General features: G+C 36.4%; 1 protein-coding gene across 12 annotated transcripts in view; it reads right to left on the bottom strand.

Moving 5' to 3' along the window:
- Positions 1-22,204, bottom strand: part of LOC133528887 (ecdysone-induced protein 74EF) — a 309,196-nt gene that overhangs the window by 12,321 nt on the left and 274,671 nt on the right. For all 12 annotated transcript variants that reach the window (XM_061866412.1, XM_061866427.1, XM_061866468.1 and 9 more), the window contains one exon: positions 15,417-15,611. In XM_061866412.1, the coding sequence (XP_061722396.1) occupies positions 15,417-15,611 (195 nt within the window). The remainder of the gene's footprint in view (positions 1-15,416; positions 15,612-22,204) is intronic.

Below are 22,204 nucleotides of genomic sequence, written 5' to 3'. Positions count from 1 at the left end.
ATTTCACGGTGTGCATCAAATTTAAAACGATAAATAAGCACCATAGACATTCTGTAGTTTTTAATCGGACGATAACGTATGCGCGCCGCGGTGTTATGGCGGCAAAACAGTTGCACAAATAAAGCGTTTGCTTACGGCTACCACAGAAGGTTGTTTTGCAATGTGTGTCTAACCTTCTGCAACGACTGATAGCGAGGCTTCTGTATAATCTTTATCGTGGGTTTGTCTGATGCCATATATCTGAAATAATTTTAGGTTATAAAGTTTACGGAAATCATAAAATTTTTGCAGATTGCATTACATTAATGATTATATAATTAAGCAATCACGTAGGAAATTATTAAAATGATATAATTTTAACCACTTCCACGCAGTTGTTACATTATTTATTATTGATTTATTCGGCAGACTATGCACTCCTACCGTGTATTGAGAACCTTCGACGGAATTCTGAACCGCATCAAATCGTCCATATCCGCGTACCGAATAACTCTCGGATATGTACAAGATTCAAACAATTACCCGTCATTGAATATAGGTATAGTGGGATAATACTTATTGACTAATATATTTTGATCGATTTTACAAAATGACTTTGAGATGACGTAAGTATTGTCTTTTTCTTTCTTGCAATATAGTTTGATGGAGTTATTTCAAATTATACACTGTTGTTTTGTTTCGATATTTTTATTAGGGTTCCGTACCTAAAGGATAAAACGGGACCCTATTACTAAGACTCCGCTGTCCGTCCGTCCGTCTGTCGCCAGGCTGTATCTCATAAACCGTGATAGCTAGGCAGTTGAAATTTTCACAGATGATGTATTGCTGTTGCCGCTATAACAACAAATACTAAAAAGTACGGAACCCTCGGTGGGCGAGTCCGACTCGTACTTCTCCGGTTTTTAAACAGTAATCACAGTACGAGGGTAAAAAAAACAGTACGAGGGGGGTGGGGTTAGGGTCGGCAACGCGCATGTAACTCCTCTGGAGTTGCAGGTGTACATAGGCTACGGAGACTGCTTACCATCAGGCAGGCCGTATGCTTGTTTGCCACCGACGTAGTACAAAAAAAAACCCAAAACCACCGGGACAAATTTATGAAGACGATGAATAAGTTGGTTATTTCGAATTATATATTTTTATAACCTAGGAAGTATTCTTTCTTTGACTTACTACTAAACTCACCGAATTTAAATTTTACTCACTATAAAGAACTTCTGTGTGCACAGCGTGTTCCGCATCCGTGTCCGTGACAATGACTTTAAAATGGCGTTCGCAAAATCCACGGCTGTACAAACTATATAATTTGTCGAAACGAATTACTTTGTGTAAAAATCATATTATATCATAGCAATTATTTATGTTTGAGTCAAAAATCGAAGTATTTTCGCTGCATTTAAAGATCATAATAAAGCAAACCTGAGAAAGTTTATAGAATGTAAACCACTCGCTTCTAGAATCGAAGTTACCCGAACAGTATCAGTAATTAAAAAAAAAAAGTATTTTCCTATGCATGTTTCAATCACTTAATCTATGAATGTATAGTTGTAGTTAATAATGTAGTGTAAAAAGCCTCGAACTGTTTGAGTGTTGTTGCACACCTGTTATTGGTGCATAGATATTATACGTGGCCACTATACTTGTTACTTTGCTAGCTTTGTTTATGTACTGTTGGTGTGTCTTATAAAAAAAAAAAAAAAAATCCCGAAGCGATGGAATAAAAGTTAACTGTGCGCTGTAGTAAAACGTTATACTCGACTATTGTAACTTGACCTTAGGGTTAAAATAAGGAGCGTATTTGGAAGCTCAGCTCAGCTTTGCTCGCGAACCTGACCTCGCACAACCACTTCGCCTAAATAAAGAGTGATAAACTGCATCCGGCCGCTTATTTGCACTATCATACAAAAATATTGTGTATGATAGCCCCGGGGACCCCGGGGTTATCGGTTAAAAATGTCGCAAGGTACAGTAGCGGTCAAGTTCCTACTTTTAACTTTCTCACGTTTCACGATGAGATATGACTACGTGCAGTAATCGTTATGCTTGTACGCTACTCTAAATAAAATACGAGATACCTAGTGCTGGAAAGTTCATAACAACGACCAACGTAATTTTATTTCTAGTTTTATGAGTAGGTACAGGTAACGTGAATTGGCAATTCATCATTATTTCAACTGACGAGCTTCGCTGAATGATCACCTGCCGTTGACTCTGGATTCCGGTTTAAAAAAAAGTTATTTGCAAAATGGATGTCGCCAAGTTAAGAACAGATAGGTATTACGTATTTTAAAGTGCTTAAAAGTAATGAGGTTTTTTTTGTTTTATTTATTATGAGATTATTAATATGATATGATGAAAGTTTAGTCATAGCGATATTTATAATGTTAATTATCTCTGAGCAGCCACCTTTCTTGGTAGAAACATGTGGTAGTTCGATCTTCCAATTTTGAATTTCACGCCTTGTTCTACTGATATTTTGGCTTGCTGGTGTACGTCTAGCATGACAAGTTTTTTACTTTACCCGCTCGGATATCAGTATTTTTAGCGAAAATGATTTTATTGTGGCTGAGAGGTTTTTCAACCCTTAAATTTTTTGCACCAAGTTCCGAGTAGACGATATGATGTTATTTCGTTTATCTCTGTACGTTTGACTTTTCTACTGTTTGTCAAGCCACCTATCGACTATTTTAATCGACATCGCGACCCGCGTTTCGGACAACGAAGGTGAGCCGAGTTCGAATACCCCGTTTTACGTAAACACTCGCAACTAACAAAATAACACTATCGATTACAGTTTCTGTGTGCAATATTAAATAAGTAGGTATCATACCTATATTATTGGTGTAGGTGTTTTGAAGCGTAACACTAAGAAAACTGACAAATAGCCACGCAAAAGGTTGAAAAAGTCTTTATTGATACAGGTATAAGGATAGTTTAATTTTAGCAAAGATATTCCGCCTACTAGAAATTTAACATTTCATTGTCGATAAACACGATAAAACATAATTATTTGAAAGGAAAATTCCTATTGATACCTATGTTTTTGTCAAAAAGTCATATCGGTCGGCGCAATGATATTTAACTGACTACTTTGTAAATTTGTGTAAATATTCGAGATAACATGTTGCAACATGAATATTGGCTGAGCTTATCGAGACAAGAACTAACCTAACCTAACCTATTTCGCGTTACGTCCAAAACGACGTTTAGCTACGCAGCGCCCAATTTGAATTTAGAAGTTATAAATAACAAACAAAAGACTAGTGAATTTGAAAATGGAATGCTCTAACACAATTAAAACGTGTACACCTATTAGATTGTTTTTGGTTTCGAGTCGAAATCGAATGACAGACGTCAGCTCTAATATACGAATTTGTAGGTAATTGCATACGGAGCGGGCGGAGGGGCGATAGACAGCGCGCGGGGCTGCTTGCGCCTCGCCGTGGTCAATGACACTGCGACATTGCATCAAGCGCGAAGGTCACCCCCCCGCGCACCCTCGCCGCCCTCCCGCTGCCGCCGCGAATTCCTGCACTTCCCAAGACGCCATGTTTGATCAATCAGACGTCTTTTGAGTTTTAAGCGCGTGGGTTTGCGGAAAACTAACATTTTTTATTTCAATACCTACAGAAAAGTCTTCTGATTAGGTACGATTTTAATCAATGAAATACAGTTATTTGAAATACTAGTAGAAAATAAATATTAAACAGTTTTTGTTATTATTGAACATCTAGGCTGGAACCGATGTATCATAACATTTTATTTGCACAGAGGGCGCCATATTTTAAAAGCAAAGACGTCATTTTTTCAAGATACCTTTTCAAATGTAAATGTAGGACACGATTTTGCAGGTTCTTTACCCATATTGTTAGCATTGCGAGGAAAATACAACTGCAATTTTACGACGCGAAAGAAAAATGACATAACACACACAAACACATAAACCTTATACACCCTTTCTGATCACGGCGACTAAAATCGTTTACGTCAATTCCGTTCGGTTAATAACTATTGAAAAATAACGAACAATTAATATGCAAATTATTTTTTCCTGCCATTTCGAAACGGGTTAAACCGTTTTCATACATATAAAATATCATTGCGTGTTTTTGACAGTCGAAAATTAATGAGTCACGGTATATTGGCGAAAAATTAAAATATTTAGTTATTTACCGATATAATGCTACAAAGCGTTAATTTTTACGGTTATATACAATTATTGAATGCATTGCTATTGGCATAAATATGACATGCGGTCCAGTAATGGATATTGTGTTTGTACAAAATGAATGGGAACCTCATATCTGTAATAAACTGACAGCAAACAAACATAGGAAATTAATGACATTGTTTATAGTAAGTATTTGATAGATGATCGTCACATTGCCATATATAGACAATAGAATTTCTTAAACTTGTATACTTTCCTGTTATAAAATAAAACCTATATAAGCCTGCGTGTCTTACAGGAACAGAGGAGTTTTAAAGCGCTTAAACTTTATCTGCGTATTTTTTAGAGTTCCGTACCTCGAAAGGAAAAAACGGAACCCTTATAGGATTACTTTGTTGTCCGTCCGTCAGTCTGTCTATCTGTCAAGACCCTTTTTCTCAGAAACGCGTGGAGGTATCAAGTTGGAATTTATATCAAATACTCAGGTCTACTGTCCCTTGGAGCTGTGAAAAAATCTAACTTCTAAGCCAATCGCAACTTTCCGCAAATTTTCGACACTCGCAAGGGAATCAAAACCTACAGGGTACTTCCTGTAAACTCAGAATCTTGAAATTTGATACGAAGCAACGTCTCATAGCACAGATAAAAGAAAATTTGCGAAAAACGTTTATATTTAGTTACATCATATAATAAAAATATTTTAAATAATTGACATGACTCGATTGTCGTGATGGGTGAACTTTTACTTATATACCTACAGGTTTGTACGGAATCCTCGCACTTGGCCGGTTTTTTTAAAGGCCAATACCTAGAAGCTGAAATCCAAGATGGCCGACCTTGTTTACAGAACTGTTTAAAATCACGTTCGTGCTGGACTTTGCCATGTATTCAGGCCGAAGGAAACATTACAGGAAATCGATAGTAAAGATAAACGGAAAGCAAAAATTTGCGCGAAGCACGCAACTAGGAAAACTGGTTTTGGCGTTTGATCTTTTTATTTTATTTTTATGAGACAACGACTAAGGTCATTATTTATTTTTCTCTAAAATGTACAGATATTTGAATTAGGTGTGTAATAAGGACTGGATTCGCGTGAATTTGCTGGTCATGCAATATCTGTTTGCAAACAAAGCTTTGGCAAAGCTTAGCTTAAAGTTCAAGATGCTGCAGTATTCGACAAACTGAACTGTACTATTCTATCATTTACTTAGCCTAACTTTGGCACTGTATAACTAACTTTTGTATGTAAGTTTCTAAACTCGAAACTTTTAAAGTTCGTGTTAGAGATACTTGTATTCGAATGTTAATTTTCTGTTTTATCTGCTCAATAAATAAATAAATGAACAATAATAATTAGTGAGCTGTTCTCAAGTAAAGTTAACAAATTCGTATTCACCTATATGACATTGCAGTGTTAAAAGTCATTAAAATTGTGTTTAATATAATCAAGCCATACTTTATTAAAATACGTAATACCCAATATCTTATTAATTTTAAAAACAGTAAGTACATTTAAAATATGTTTACGAGAATATGTTCGATATTTAAATATTATACGATATATGTATTCGAATTCGACGATACCAGCGACATCTATCGATAAAAACATGTAGTTAAGCGATCGAAAAACGCCGTTACGGACTGATTGACCGAGTCAAGGGTGATTGGGCAACACTATCGAGCACGAGGTCCCTCCAACCGCCATCTAGCGTACGGTGTAGTAAACTGTGTACTTCAAAAACAGAACTGCTAGCCACTGCGCATTGGTATTTGTTTGTTTTCTGCCTTTGCCGAATATACATGCATCGCAAAAAATTAATTTAGTTTTTCAACATATAATAAATTAATAAAACATATTTTTGTTATTTTTCATCAAAAGTAATACATGAGTGGAATTATATAATAATGGCTATAACAATGACCTCCCATCGACGATAGAACTCAAGTTAACACGATTTTCAATTCATTTCCAGATTAGAACAAATAACTGAATATCGATGATAAGCGATCACTGGGACACTAATTTCAATATTTAGCCCAGGTGGCGTTCTCGAATAACTTCCATTATAAATATTTCGAAACGTAAACTATATTTAAATGCTCTAGTTTCCCACGGCTCGGGAGGTTACGTCAAAGAATGCTGCATCTATAGAAGAAGCTCAAAGATACTTGTGCTATTTACTTTTCATGTTTTTATACTTAATTTTACTCCACATATCTATGCGCTTATAGCCTAGAATGTGAAAATACGGTAAGAGCTTTGTGTAAACCATCTTTAAAAACTTATGACACTAAATTTGCAAGTGTCACGCGAGGACCTCTTGAAGTCAGGATCGCCGAGTTGTACGTAGTAAAAGAGTAGCAAGTTATACAGGTTACGTACGTTATAACCTTCGACCCTGAGGCGTGCCAGCGTGGACCAGTTGTCCGGAAGCTTCCCTTCCGCTTGTGAACCATGCTCCTGTACGCTACAATGCCTGCTAGAGTTGCGAATGTGTACCGGATTTTTGGGACAAAGACAGCAAGGGCACAATATACATATAACTTCTGTGATATTAATCCCCGCTGTATTCAAACAATTTTGGTATATTGTTGACTTTCGTAGTGTATAAATAACCATACTTAAGTAAAATTCTTTCAGTGTATGTGAAATGATCTGGCAGAAAAAAAATATCGCAAACATTTAAAGCCTGACCAGTAATATATGATCACGCGCCATATTGCGGAATTTCATTGGAACTAAATTGTTCATACTAAACTGAACTGTCATCCTATACATGAAAATAACAGCGCCCTCTTGACAATGATCAAATATTTCTGGTCGAGTTTTAAACATGTATTCTATCTGAGATCTCACAATAATTAGGAAAATTGTTCAGTTTTTCTCTCGTCGAAAGTCCTTAATGTACTATCGTTAAAATCGGTACACATCCCATCCCTAAGTGTGTTGGAGCGTCAAAGCCGCTAAATATATCCTGGTAGACCCCGCGGACCTAAGGGGGTCAGTGTTAGGCCGCCACTTGTTATTTATATTCAGCCCTACGGCGGACTATATTTCAATTTTCCAATTCAAAGAAAACAGGCCACAGAGGATTATAGGCGTTCATTTTCCTCTCTTGGGAACAGATCGTCCTATAACACTTAGGGGGAGAGGGGGTCAGAGGAATGACAGGACAAACATCTATAATATTCATGTCAAGCGGAGATGTAAAGTGCATTTTGCACGGACTTAGGCGTGGTTTCCTATCCACAAACACATGCCTTCCCTAGCACGCTAACTTACACTTGTTAGTATAATTTATGGTGTTACGACAAATTGGCAGTCATCCTGTTCCAACATTAATAAAATTGAGCTTTGTCTCGCTTGTTTTTTGACACGATATGGCCCTAAAAAGTGTTATACTTAGTGTTAAAGTTACGAATATCGACGAAAATAAGTATAAACAAAGGCTGGTCAAGTGGTCTGCTTAGATAATACTAAAATTGGTGCGAAAATCAAATAAATGCCACACTTTTTTTTCATTTGCCGCGTGTTTAGAGACATCACAGGCTGAATAGACTATATTCTTTTTTTTATTATGGCCTGGATGTGAGACTATATTTTATCATAGAGGCGTTTTTCATCTTCACGCGTAACAAAAATACTTATGACATTTTAGTTGAAACAGATAAAGGTAAACTAATACAGAAAAGAAGAAAAATCACAGTGAAATAAGTCATCACTGAGTAAAGTTTGTCCATTGCGGTAAATTACTTTGGTATTGTCATTACCATGTCACCACATCTGTACCTACCTAAACTATCGTACGTTTGAATTTCTTGGTAACCTGAAATTATTGCTGTCCGAAGAAGGAGCAAAGTTTTCCAATTCTGTGGTTGGTAATTTGAGTGATATATAGCTAAATTAAGGTTCAACCGCGAACATCGATATTTATATTTGATATTTATCACACTTAGAGATACAAAATTTACAAAAATCGTATTTCACGATATATAGTAAGTACTTAAAAGGTATCCGTAGTCTACAATTTCAAAAGAGTTTTTAACCCTTTACCAGGCTAAGGGATATATATTTCCCGCATGAAGCACTTCAAACATGTGTTCTATTTTCGATGAGTAAGACTGACATTCAGTTGTCATTTTTGAACTGTCAGCCTGGTAAAGGGTTAAGGAAGGAATGCTAATGTTTTTCTAAAGTAAGGAGCTCACGAAACTTTGTGCAGCTTGGAGCGCGATCATTAGTTGCTTCAGAGTTTCAGACTTAGCCAATAGCAAGTACCGTATTCTGTACAATGAATTAAATCCACAATAGTCTATGGTTAGAGAATAGCGTGTCAGTATTGCGTGGTCGCAAGGCCGACCATTCAACTCGCAGTCGGATGCTACGGTTGCGACATTACAGTAGTTGTTTGTCCAATCCGTTCTAAGGTCGGCTAGGTTACGGATCGTGCTGGGGTTTTGTGAAGCGAACAGCCGATATGTCAACTGGCATGTCTTCATGGGTAAAATCTCGTGAATCATTGGAAAAACTTCACACTCCACTTGAAAGTAAAATGATTCAGACTATGTCCTTGTTTAAGTTTGAAGAGATTTTTCACCTTTATAACTTTTACATAAGTACAGCTAATAATAGAAATAGGGTTCTTGCTGTGTTATATTATACCATGTCAATAGTTTCGACAATTTGTTCAACTTTACTAAAAAAACGGGACGCTTGTGTGGGATTGCATCAAAAACCACTCTGTTTTGCACCTTCCCATTACGCCAATTATTTAAAAATTACGTTGTTACGTCATATATAAAGACTGATCGTGACCTGAAGAAAGGGCCGAACCCCTAACACAATTATTTAAAGGAATCGTATCCGAGTTGGCCGCAGCGCAAATACAGAAGAACGTCATAAATCCCTCATTTTTCTCGACACGTCTGCCATTTTGGATCTAGCGGCACTTTTGGCAGCGCGCGCGGCGCATCTAGGTCGCTACGATCGCGCAACTCACGGCAGATGGAGGCACCGTACATGGTCAAGCCGCTATTGAAATGTTACATCAACGCGGTGCAAGCGCGATGCACTTTACTGCAGTAGAATTAAGGTCGAACATTGATAGTGTTTAGTAGTGTAGGGATTTGTCATTTTGAGTTTCGGGAGATTTCGCAACTATGGAAATATAGATGGAGTGAGTGAACATGTTTTTAAAATAGGTGTCGCAAGCGATAATGATTTTAGTTTCAATAATCTTCAGGTTTCGAATGTATTTTATAACTTGGGGATAAAGTAGTTTAAAAGCCAGAGGGATTAACAATTGAACAAAGGTACAATATTGAAGATTCAGAATTCATGAAAGGTAAATCATAGATTTTATTTGCTGGCAGAGATATGTGGGTAGCAGGTAAAGGCTACCGCCCGTATTATTCTGTTCTAACCTTTTACATGGGTTTTTCTTATTTTTTTCAGTATATATAATTTTTATAATATAATTTATTTCTGTGGTGTAACTTATTTCAGAACGTATCCTGAAAGTGAAAACGAAAGAAAAAAAAAATGCATTAAAAACGTACTTTTGAAGTAGTCATTACAAGCTTTTCCACTGTTTACTACTTGCTTTAGAAACACAATGTGTCAAAGTGCTTTTGTGTAGTTTTCTTGCTACTTTCAATTAACCCTTTTCGACGTCAACCCAATGCATCTTAGTAGTACTATAACTCTGAGAAAGGCTATAAAGGAGATCTTATCCCCATCAGAAACCCAGCTAACCTTACTATAACTAAGCGGAAAATCGCAAGCATAGAGATTAGGGCAACGGGTAAAATCCTCCAAAGGGCAGCCGTGCGCGCGCGCCTCTAGCTTAGGATCGCGCAGAGGTGATCGCACGTATTCAAGGGCAGTGCAGCTAGCATCGGGTATTAATAGCGACGCTATTCGCGCTCCTCGGATTGACATTCGTCGGTTTACGTAATTACAAATGAATCTAATGAAAATACTGTTATTATTGGCCTGAATTTCGATACGCGTGAATGTATAAATCACACAGTGCGTCAAAATTATGCGAATGCGAATTGAGCTAATTTATTAAAATTAGCTTTCTTTTACTGATGTGCTATAGCATAATGTAAATAATCATTTCATAAATTACTACATCGGTGGAAATAAGTTCTAAAGACACTTTGGCCTAGGTTATGATGTGATACGCGAAAGTAAAAGTGACCACTTTGTATTAAGGCTTTATTATAGTTTGCCTTTGAATGGGTCACTGTTATTTAAATTTCGGCTATACGAGTAACGAATTTAGACGTAATTTAATATACTTAAATTTATATTAAAACAGTCACCACTATTTGTAATAATAGACTGATCTGACCATTTCTAATAATCCAGTTAGAATGGTAAGGAACTCAAATGATCACTATTTTGTGTCAAAACTTTCTGACAAATTCTGCCTATTAAAACGACAGAGCATCAAACACAACTCTGTTTCACGTCATAAGACTTTCCGAGCATGCCTCACCGTGGCGTGGTAAAAATTCGCTTTATGAAACCATTGTGGTGTCCACACACGCGGACAGGTTTGGTCTGCCGTGGAAGGTCGTGTTGCGCACTGGTTACGAAACACGTAACACCAATTTCGTGTGTTAGGCCCGTGTTCACGCTCCACTGTTTCTCTGGCCTAGCGAAATGCTCGGAAAGATATGAGGAAAACGCCTATGTGAATATAAAGATGGGAACTCTCGTATGCATATTTCATAGTATTTGACTTGTCAACTATCAAGCAATACTCGTAAGTCGCGCCACTGACAAAAAATAAGGCTCTGTATATACTCTTACATGATGCGATACTTCTTTATTAAGTGTTTGGATATTTTGCTACTTTATAGCTTTCTATTTGAAGGATAACTTCGAAAAGAAGCATTTCCATAAAAAAAAAATCTAATTGGAATAAGAATCGTTTAGTAAAATTATAGTTCTAAATCTACTTAATTGAGTAACAAGAATAAGACAAATAATACCTTCATGGTATTTCCCTGTCAATGACATAAATAAACAATGTATTGTGGTAAATAAGTCGGAAACTCATTGTATTTAAGTCGTAAGATATGTTATAAACAGTATTGGGTATTTTAGCTCTAACAATGAATAAGCACAGAATATAATGTATTTAATTGTTATTTGTGTTCATTCATAAATGTTATTGGGATGACGTCACCAAGCAAGTAATTCGTTTAAAATTATTAACTTAGAACTCTTAGGTATGCTGTTTATTAACTTGCAGTTAATTAACAGAAAAAACGATACAAGCTGTATGGCCCACCGTACTTTTTCTAAGACACTTATCTATTATTCTAAGCTAACTTAGGTTACTTTGTCCTGATTTGATTAGAACATAGTGAGGGAGTGGCATTGTAAATGTATTTTTTTTCTTTAATTCATGAGGACGTTACCACATTTTCCCATTGTAAATTCCATTCCGATTCTATCAAATTCAAAAAGTTACACATTTTACTAAACAGTTGTTCAACCATCGGCATTTGTCAATATAGCTTGATTGTACAGATTTAGTGAACAATCCTTTACATCCTAGTTTCACGGAAACGCACGAACATTTTATGCTTCAGCCAATCTCGGTACCAAAAAGTACTGACGTTGTCTGAAGTATCATGACAAATACGAACGTTTCCGAGGAAATACGATGGCAAAGAATTCACTACCTACATCTGTACTAAAAGTATAAAATTGGATTGTCACACTAGTTCCATAGACATTATCAATTTAAATTTCATCGGGCTTCGGAACTGGTTCCTGGTTAGCCTTTTTCGTACATCCCTACAAGCATCCTTTATCTGTTATTTTGACATAATTACTTGTAAGAGAGAGATATAACATAACTAATTGAGGCTCGTATAGTTTTATGTATTTATTATTAATGAGATTAGCTGGTTACATGCAGTTAATTAAATTACCTAAATTAAAATACTTTTATTTTCACACTTTCTTATTTGTATTTTTACAAATAAGTATAATGCTGGATATTGTTTGACGATCTGTCTGGCCTAGTGGATAGTGACCTTGCCTATGAAGCCGATGGTCCTGAGTCAGAATAGTATTTAGTATTTTCATACTAATTTTATGTTTGTGATGACACTTCTTCTGTCACAACGAACTCTTTGCAAAGTTGGTTCGGTCCGACTGGTAAGTTAGTACCCAAATAAAAGATGGGTTTTGACTTCCAAACAGGTTTGAGGGTCAAATCAAGTCACTTCCTTACGAAAATAAGACGCGGAATTTTTTGCAAAACACGTTGGGTGTATCTACGTGTTTAGAGCGTTAGGTTGTCCTGACTTTATGACATTTCAAATAGGATTACATAGGAGAAAAAATGGTGGTTTATAATTCTATTTTTATAATATCATTCAACAAGTAACACGCTCCAAACCTGGGGGCCTACCGCGAAAATCGGGATTGGCAAATTGCGGGGATCTTTCTCTTTTACACTCAGTAAGACGTAATTAGAGTGACAGAAAAATGCACGGAATTGACGAACTTCGATTTTCGCGGTTAAAGCCCTGGTTCTAAATGAAATATCGAAGAAGAAAATACTCCCCAATCTTCTACCCGATTTATCCATCAACCATTTTACCGACTTATAATAATTTGATATAGTTTGGCAAGCTATTTCCACTAGTAGAAAAAGGCGGCAAGTTAAAACAAATTAGACTCGAAGGGTTATAATATTAGAGAAAGCAGCTGCTAGGGCCTTTCCCAGAGTCAGTTAGAGATAGAGAAGAACATTTGAATTTCGCGCCTTTTTCTACTGACAAAGAGGGTATTTCAGAGATTTGTTAAACTATTTGAGCTTCTGACAGATAGCCTGTACAAAAGAATGGAAATGGAAAGAATCACCCACCGCCGTCCATCTTGGCCAAAGCTATTTGACATTGTGCAAGGGCAGTGCTCCTAATAAAAATGAAAAAAACGCCAGAAGCGTATGCTCGTCGCGTTCCACGACTCGATTGTGCATTTTAAAAAGTTATCTATACTTTATGGTTTATGTCAAAGGCATTGTTGATGCGAAACGGCGGACGGGGATCCGGGTTCCACAGGGCGCTATCATAGGGCCGACTTTACATGTTTAATTTTAAATTTATTACATACGTTTCGTATTGATTGCCGTGTTATTAATAGTAGGTACAACAAATGATTATTACGCACGAAATACGGATCTGGAATTTCGTGATTCCCTTATTTCTCGTCATAAAACTTATGTTTTCATATACGAATACACTTAAAGAGTTATAAAATAGTTTGTAGTATAATTTGCTCCAAGCTTATTTTCTTGTAATCTGTAATGTAATGGCATATTAATTTTATTCCGTTTTCTAAGAAAACGGGATGTCCGACCACTTGGTAGACAATGACTTATGCGCTTGCAAATAAATAATTCTTATGACTTCAGACTTATTAACAATATAACAAAGTATTTTGTTTACTAATAGTAGGTAATTATCTAATTATTTATAAATGTGATCATATTATTTATAGCCCAAATTGATTTTTGTTGAATTCGGCGTAAGAAATTAATTCAGGAAAAACCTAATTGCTAAAAAGAAATTAAGCTAGACGCTTTCTTTTGATCAGGGACCTTGGTCAACGATCGTATTCAATCACTTTATGCTTGAGCGTTTTAGCCAAAGAAGCCATCCAAATACGAACTTTATTAAATAAGCCAGAAGATTAATAATGTAATGACCGTAGTTTTTTAAATAATACTTCCGGAGGCGCGACGCATTCTGGCCGAAATCCAAGTTGGCGTCCGTAAAAATCCCAAATTGCACACTAAAATGCACAAATTGCTCGAATAATTCACAACATCTGCTCACTTGCGACTGAGGAACGTTTAAAAACAAAACAATTTATTTGGATTTGCAACGATGACATAAATAAACCTGTTCCTGGTGAGTAAGGTCGGGACAATGTTTGCAATGATCTTCATTTGTCTCTTAAACTAAAGTTCGTAAAAAGAATCAACAATTAGAATAAATCGTATCAGTATTAAGAGACTGCGTTTAAAAGACTTAAGCGTGACACAAATTTGTTGTTCTTACACGATCGAAGTTACGCTCTCATTGCATGAATTACATGAAATTTGGCATGAACATGTACGTAATATCTATGTCTGGTATTAGTTTTCGTTACGATGTCTTTTAGTTATCTCAATTACTCCGAAAATATACTTCTGTTTAAAGTTTTGCTAGTCAGATCTCTAGGGAATATTCCTAGCTATTTTATATTAAAATTATACTGCTGAAAATTAGACATGTTTGTGTTTTTTTTCTACCAAGCCAAGCCTTGCAAAAACTACAGTCTGAGATACTTTAAAGTAAGTTGCAAAAGACTGTCATTCGACCTTTCAACTGCACTTGTATGTACTTGTTTGCTTTAATACATATGTAAAAACATCGATAAGTACAATAGTTGTAGGTGACCCGCTGGGTCAACGACCGAGTCACCTCTGAGCACGGCGCCCAAAACGTGATATGTAGGAACTATGATAATGCGCACTGAGATAAATAATGTTTATTGCACAATGCATTTCTGTTTTAACTATTTTACATTATTTCAACTATATGTAATATTCACGGCAATTGCAGACAGATTTAAGGCATGATAGTACGGTTCTTAAGCTTACCTATCCGTCGATTTGCAGTTTAGACAGTTTAGCTAAATTTTGCGATTAAATTTATTCGTTAGGTCACCTATAGTCATACTGCAGTAAGATTTAGCTGATCTGAAAATAGCATACGGAAACCAAGTGTTATAGATCTAAAATGCAACATGTTGGCTGACAGTCGAATGACAAGCGTCAAGTAGTTCATCCACACCGCGTCTGGGTTGACTTGACACTGAACGATCGATATACATGCCAAATGATGAATTACACGTCTTTCAAATGATCTAGTAACACGCTAGGTCCTTGGCATTGCCAAAAAGTCAGACACACTGAAATAAATTAACTTTTTGAAAGCAGGTTTCCCATTGAAGATCCATTATCGAACTTTTCAAAAAGCAAACGTGGAATGTATAGTCGGAGTAAGCGAAAAAAAGAATTAAAAATGAAAGGAATTTAACTTTTACGCCGTCACTCACACTCTGTCATTGCAAACTCTTTGCAGAGTTTGCACATTTCCGCAATCTTCAATGGGCTCCTTAATCAAAAAGTACCAGGCGCTTATAAATCATCAAGAGACTCACCGGGTGGTCGCGGGTGCGTCGCATGATGCTGCAGCGAAGCGATAGTCTGGTGGTGCTGGTAGAAGGGCAGGAATGGGGCGTACGGCGCGGGCGGGGGCTGCAGCCGCGCCTTCAGCTCCTCCGCTGATCCGGCCCCTGATGAGGAGGACTCGACGTCTGACACACCAGAGTCCGCTGGTGACGGAGGCAGGGAGCCTGTCGAAGGATAGAAAGGGTCAAAATTATTACCAAAAACCACAAAAAATTAAGGATTGTTCCATGGACAGTTCAGAGATCAGATTGCACCCGTTTTTTAAGAACGAATGCATTAATTCTTAAGGTACTTCACCTGTGTAATGCAACGGTTAATAAAGCATTGTCCAAAATTTACATAAAAAACTCTTTAACTAACACTCCAAATTTGCATTTCTAACGTCTCCAGTTTTCTCACGATGACCAACGGTCAGAGGTCGCAGCACTTGTTACTGCATCTAAGATGCAATTATTATGCAGATTATGCAAAAGGTGCAACGTGCAACGTTAGAAGGGGTGTATTGTGTTTATATTGTAATTTGACCACTGGTGTTTTTTAATCTGCAAAGATTCGAACCTTTTATTTGATGATTTAGTAGCTTTTGGTGGGAATATGAAAAGTCCGTTGACCGTTTGAATTTAGAAATACGTTTAACGTATTTTTGGAACCGATTTCGCAAAGTGGACAAACAATAAATTGTTTTGCGCTCCAATATATAAAAAAGTTATATTCTCTGAACGGCTAAAATAACAAACATTCATGCAACGTGAAGTTTCGGACTTAAAAATATACCAATGTTTTTTTTTTAAACTTTCTCATGTTCCGTTGACGGGTAACCGTCGTTCGGAATTTAAATAATATAATCAACTCTTTCATTTCCTTATGGGACTGACCATTTGACCGTCTAGCTGTCGACACGGCTTTGTGTACATTGTGTAGTATTGTCCAGGGACAATCCATGGGAAAAGGAAGACTATTCGGCCGTACCCCTTTCACCGGGGCAATTAAAGTCACACGATGGTCAGTTCGGAAACAATCGAAGGGGGAAATAATCAAATGCGTGATTTACGCTATCTGTGGATTAGATGTAACGGTCGTAGTAAACCAGTTGGGAGATTTTAATGCTCTTTTACCTACGAATAACATTTTAGAGCCATACTTGTTTATTTTGGACTATTATAAGTTTTTTTTAAACTAGGAATCTCATTAGTAAGTTAAAAAAAAAATTGATAATTCTAACGACGTAAGTATTTAATAAGTGGAATTTCTGTACATGATCGTGTAAATAATAATTATAAATAAGTATTGTCATCTGGAATTGTACGGAAGCTAGTATCAAAAGAAATTTGCGAATAGATAAGAGTGAGATAGTGATCTCAGGGATTACGGATATCTTTCGATTGTTTACGTTTGGCTTCGAGCGTGTTTTGATAAACTCGTAACCGAAATTCAAATATGGAACACGTCACCATTTTTTCGCGAGTCTCGCGTTTAGTCTTAGGCATAATGTTCACTTAAACAAGTTTTTTAATAGAAAAGGGCGCGATTTTCAGAAATTGGGAGATGTTTCGCGCCTAAATTCTTCAAATTTACCGAATTAGTTACTTTATGACGCGCAGATGTGTTAAATCGAATCTTTAAGAGGCTGTCAATACCTAAAGCGCGCACACTGTCTATTTGTATCGGAGTAAATGAGATAGCACTGTCGCATGTTACTGGGCCTGGGCAAGGGAATAATAAGAAAAATATTTAAATAAAAAAAGTGGATTATTAGTGTAATATTTGACTCGTTAGCGGTTTAGATATAAATGTTTTGAAATTGTGATTTTAATTGCAGATCCATAAGTCAAAACAATAAAGACATAGAACCGTTTAATTGTGATTTTAAGACCAATCTTTGCAATTATTTTCTATCGAGCCGATTTCGTTCAATCATGTATCGAGTACAACCACGGTCTTTGAACTATAATCAATATGAACATATATTTTTCTTACTTGACTAAAACAAATAGTCTTTCTTAAAAAACTGTTTAAGTAACATCAATTTCAAGGACATTGGGTGTTGACAGCCCCTTAATGATATGACGATACGAGTGAAGTCAAGGTACGCATCGTCGATATACAATGCATTTTTTTGGATAACTTTCCAATTTTTCTCGGTTTTATTTGTTCTAATTGAAGACTTGAGGCACACGCACAATCTGCCAATTACATAAAACATTGCCCGATTACGCCACAAAGGCGCACAAAAGTGGTTTTTTGCTCGCATGACGAGATCATACTGTCCATTGTGTCGTCCCCAGAGTACCCCTAAATAAATTATACGCACCCTTCACAGTATCAAAATAATAATATAATGAGTATAAAGAAACAGGTCTACTGGTCAGCATTAGTCCTACAAAGGGTATTTTATCATTCATCTTTATGGAGTGACCGCTGAGATTTTTGTACTGTCGGTGTTAGACCATAATCTGTTGGAGTTAGATATTTATTTGCAATGATTTTTGCATTTGAATGGGATATTTACTTGCTGAATGCTTGGACGGTTTTTACTGGGATTTCGGAAACATGGTTGCAATTTGAACCCTTTTTCTTAGGTATTAAGGTTGGAAATGATGATTTTGTTAAATATTAAACAACGCATATATTTAAAAAATTTCATCGCTATGTCTTTATCATACGTTTACAAAAAAAGTGCGCTACATCTATTTGTCTTTAAACTGCAAAGTTGAAACTCGTTCACAATGTGAGGTCGTGTCATTATAAATGCCACATTTTCATAAAAAAATTACACTAATGATGCCATTCACTTACTTTGTCACTGCAAAAGCCACGCAGAGTCAGCTTCGCCCGACCCTATTACATTATGACATGGCTATTTTTTTTAAATGTTAACTAAGATTGGCACTCTAAGTCCGCGAGTCTAAATTGTCTTTAAACTAGTCTTAAACACGAATCGTCTTGAGGTCTGACTTTGAATTATTTCCGGTTCCGAATGCCCAACGGCCGAAAGATCATGCTAATATGCATTAACATCAAAATGGTACAAAAGGAAAGTTACAAAACGGACCACCATTAGGGCCTTTAATAGATAGAGGTTAGAAACTGGTTCGAACCCTTAATGGTTCGTCCACACTGCCGTGTTTTGTAAATAAAATACCTAATGCAATGATGTGGACGCACTTTTAAAGCATACGCTGGTCTAACTAAACGCAGGAAACGTTCCGTACATATTTATGGAAAGTGTTTATAAGTGTGTTTATATGCTGCGGTATCCACTTACTATTGGGCAAGCTTCATGTCTGTTTAAAAAAATCACCTACCGGACTCGGGTACGTCCTTAAACTACGTCCAAAAGAGAGGTATGGGCATTGTGAATGTCATCTCGCTTTGTGTGGTAGGGCACAGCACAGCGGATGTCATTCCAGATCTAGAGCAGAGCCCAACTGGGGAAGTACCTCCACCTTACAGAAAACAGCAGCCAAATAACACTAGACCCTACTCATAGTGTTGTGTTCCTGCCGGTGAGTAAGGTTGCCAGAGCTCAACTAGGGGGGGCGGGTTTAGGGTCGGCAACGCGCATGTAACTCCTCTGGAGTTGCAGGCGTACATAGGCTACGGAGACTGCTTACCATCAGGCGGGCCGTGTGCTTGTTTGCCACCGACGAAGTATAAAAAAAATATAACCCTACTACATTTAGCACCGGTCAGATTAAAAGCATCCATGACAAACAGTTCCAATTTGCGCAATCCCCAGATGTCCTTTGAATAGGACACATGGCTATTATGATTGGCAACTTTCACGTCCTTTGTGTTGGCAGATGCAAAGGGTTGCAGATTGTGCAACTCCCACATGCTCCGAATGTTTCTATTATGGACCGATGCGAGATGACCGGCCAGCTAAATTCTTTGTTGCTAGAATCGATGGAATAGGGGACCCTGGTCTCATGTTTATATGTGTTATGTTTGTGTATAAGGGGGCAAATTGTATATATTAACAGTTCTTTTTTTTTTTTTTTTTTTTTTTTTTTTTTTTTTTTTTTTTTTTTTTTTCAGACAGTAGTGTTTATATGCTCTATATATAACCCTAAATTTAATTCGACATATGATAGATATTTTTGAAACACGGCGTCTGAAACCATTTCTTGGGTCAAAACTCTTTACGTTGTTGTTTTTCGTCCCCACTAAATGTGACGGAGGCTTTTTGTAAGAGAAGACATTTTTTTTTCTTGTGTAAATTATAATTTATAGCTAGAGAGACAGGCAGTAGTACTCGACTTTATTTTATTAATTTGATAGAAGACATAAATACAAGCGTGGCAGAGTGGTCAGAAACAAGACAACGAAAAGATAGTTGATCCTCTTTGCAATTTTTTTATGTAACTTTCTATCATTGTGAACTATTACGTCAAAATGCATCATAAGATTGTAAAATTCCTTCCAGGTGTCAATTGCAACCAAGTTAAAATTGCGATATTTACGCAGAAAAAATATCCTTAACCCTTTGAAATAAGATCTGCATTTGTCGTAAAATTAAAGTTGCTCACTTCGGCCGCGCAAGGTGTATAATGTTAACCCATTTTGCAAAAAATAGTTTTTTTCTTCTTTCCTATTTGAACCCTCTGTCGTAGACAGTAAAGTTGCTAATGAATCGCCCCGTCACAAATCGGGCCAGTCAAAGTAACCCATTTTGCAAAAAAAGGCTACCTTTTTTTCAAGTCGTCACTTGATTGGGCTCAAGCTGCATTTGTTTAGGATGACCCATTGATGCAAGGGTTTCGAATTCCGATTTTTTGTGACACATGGTTCTTGCTATTAAGACCTTATTGGCCTTTAAGACGTAACTTATTTTATTATGCATTAAAAAAGTGCTTTACGTGTGCTGTAAGTGTTTTTGTTTTTTGGTATTTTATATATATATATATATATATTTTTGTTTGAAGAATTTGATTACTCCCTTCCGTCGTGTTTTAATTTATCGCCACTCGTTTTGAATTTCCTATTTTTCGCACTTGTATCGTAATGTACTATTAATGTGTAAGTAAATTGCGAACCAAACTATATCATTTCGTCTTTTTCATAACATCAATTGTTTTATAAATACTATTTAAAAAATATTCAGTGTATTTGTAACATAACACTCTTTAACCCTATATGACAGCCCTACGGCGCCATCCCTTTTCAATACTATAGCGGAGTTCCTCTGTCTCGCTTTCGCGGACTGCTGTGGTTGCAATTTGTATTGTCAGGGCTGTCAACGCGGACGTTATTGTTCCCAAATGTTTCGTGGACAACGAAGTGGGGTTGCTGTGTAAGAAATTGCACGCAACGGATGAATACGTATAAGTTAGTACCAACTAAAATCTAACAAATGTGTTGATATATTTGGTATGTAATATTTTTTTGAAAACTATAAATTTGTAGTTTACTAAGATATATTTTAAAAGGGCTTGAATATTTTGAAGGGTAAAGATGATATTAACTTAAATATCATCTTAAAAACTAGAGATTTTTTTATAATAATAGTTTTTACAGATGCTAAAGTATTCTAAAATATTTAAATATCCCAAAAGTGATACTGTTAGCATTAAAAATCTAAACCAAAAATGTACTTCAATATACGTACTGCTTCCACGCAAGATATTGCGTGCTATATTTATCCCGATTTCAATATTGATTGCTAATATTTTCTAAATAATATATGTTTACATTGCCCGCGTTTTCAATATAGCTGGCAACATATTTATGGATTCTATATGTATATAATGTTAAAAAGTTTTTTTTTTTTTGCCTTTAGAAGCCTTCCGGATAAGTTTAAAATTCGCATAAAATTTTGTACTTCCACAAGTACATACAGATACGCGAGGAAAGTATGTTCAGCGTAAGCGTTAATTCGGGGAGCCAGTAATAGCGCATATTTCAAGATGTCAAATAAACGCTGAAGTTATCTTGTGACGTTCTTACCCCAGTTTTATCAACTCATTACCTATTTAGGAAGCAGACAGTGACACAGATTCCTAAAACGCTGACTCCCGAACTCTAGGCCGTCCAGGCTACCTATTTATCGATTCTGTTAACATACTTGTGTTGGTATTACGCAACGCGTGGGTGTGTGCGTACGTGTAGGTGCGAGGGCTCCACTTTCCTAGGTACTTCCGTATTCTTTATGCTGTTTTTCGGAAGATACTAAGTGTTGATTCAGCGTAGACGTTCAAAGACTTAATTTAAACATGTTTTCTTGATTGCTTATTTATTTCTCATTAAATCGGCAATAAATTTACTTTGCAAGGTCATCTTTGGTCAAAATTAGTATTTGAATATAAGCAATTAAGACTTTTTATACAGTTGAATACTATTATGTAATTATCCGAGAAAAGGAGTTATAGTGCGCCAACACGTGCGTAAACGTATATAAAAAGAAAAAAAAAAATACTAGAAATCGTACTTAAGTTGTTAAGTACGATTTTTTCCTGGAATTCTGCCATATTTGTAAACTAGAAACGATTAAATTAAAATACTACCCAGCATGAGCCACAGTCGCACCCAACTAAGCATAAAACTAGACATAACTACGCATTCTAGTAAACCTTTACAAAACAAAAATAGTTTACATGTAATTTGGACTAAAATCGCAACAGTCCACGACTAAAAGGCGTATGTGACTTTTTATACCGTTGAACTCTTTAATGTGTGCCCATTGCGTAATGTCTGTGTAAAGCGTATCATGCGTACGTCTCACGCACACCGCGGTGGGCCGCCGTGCTCTGGGGTGGCT

Source organism: Cydia pomonella, chromosome 1 (assembly GCF_033807575.1).
Source record: "Cydia pomonella isolate Wapato2018A chromosome 1, ilCydPomo1, whole genome shotgun sequence".
NCBI classification, from domain to species: Eukaryota; Metazoa; Arthropoda; class Insecta; order Lepidoptera; family Tortricidae; genus Cydia; species Cydia pomonella.
The sequence above is the reverse complement of the archived record's forward strand: the minus strand, read 5'-3'. Positions and strand labels throughout refer to the sequence as shown.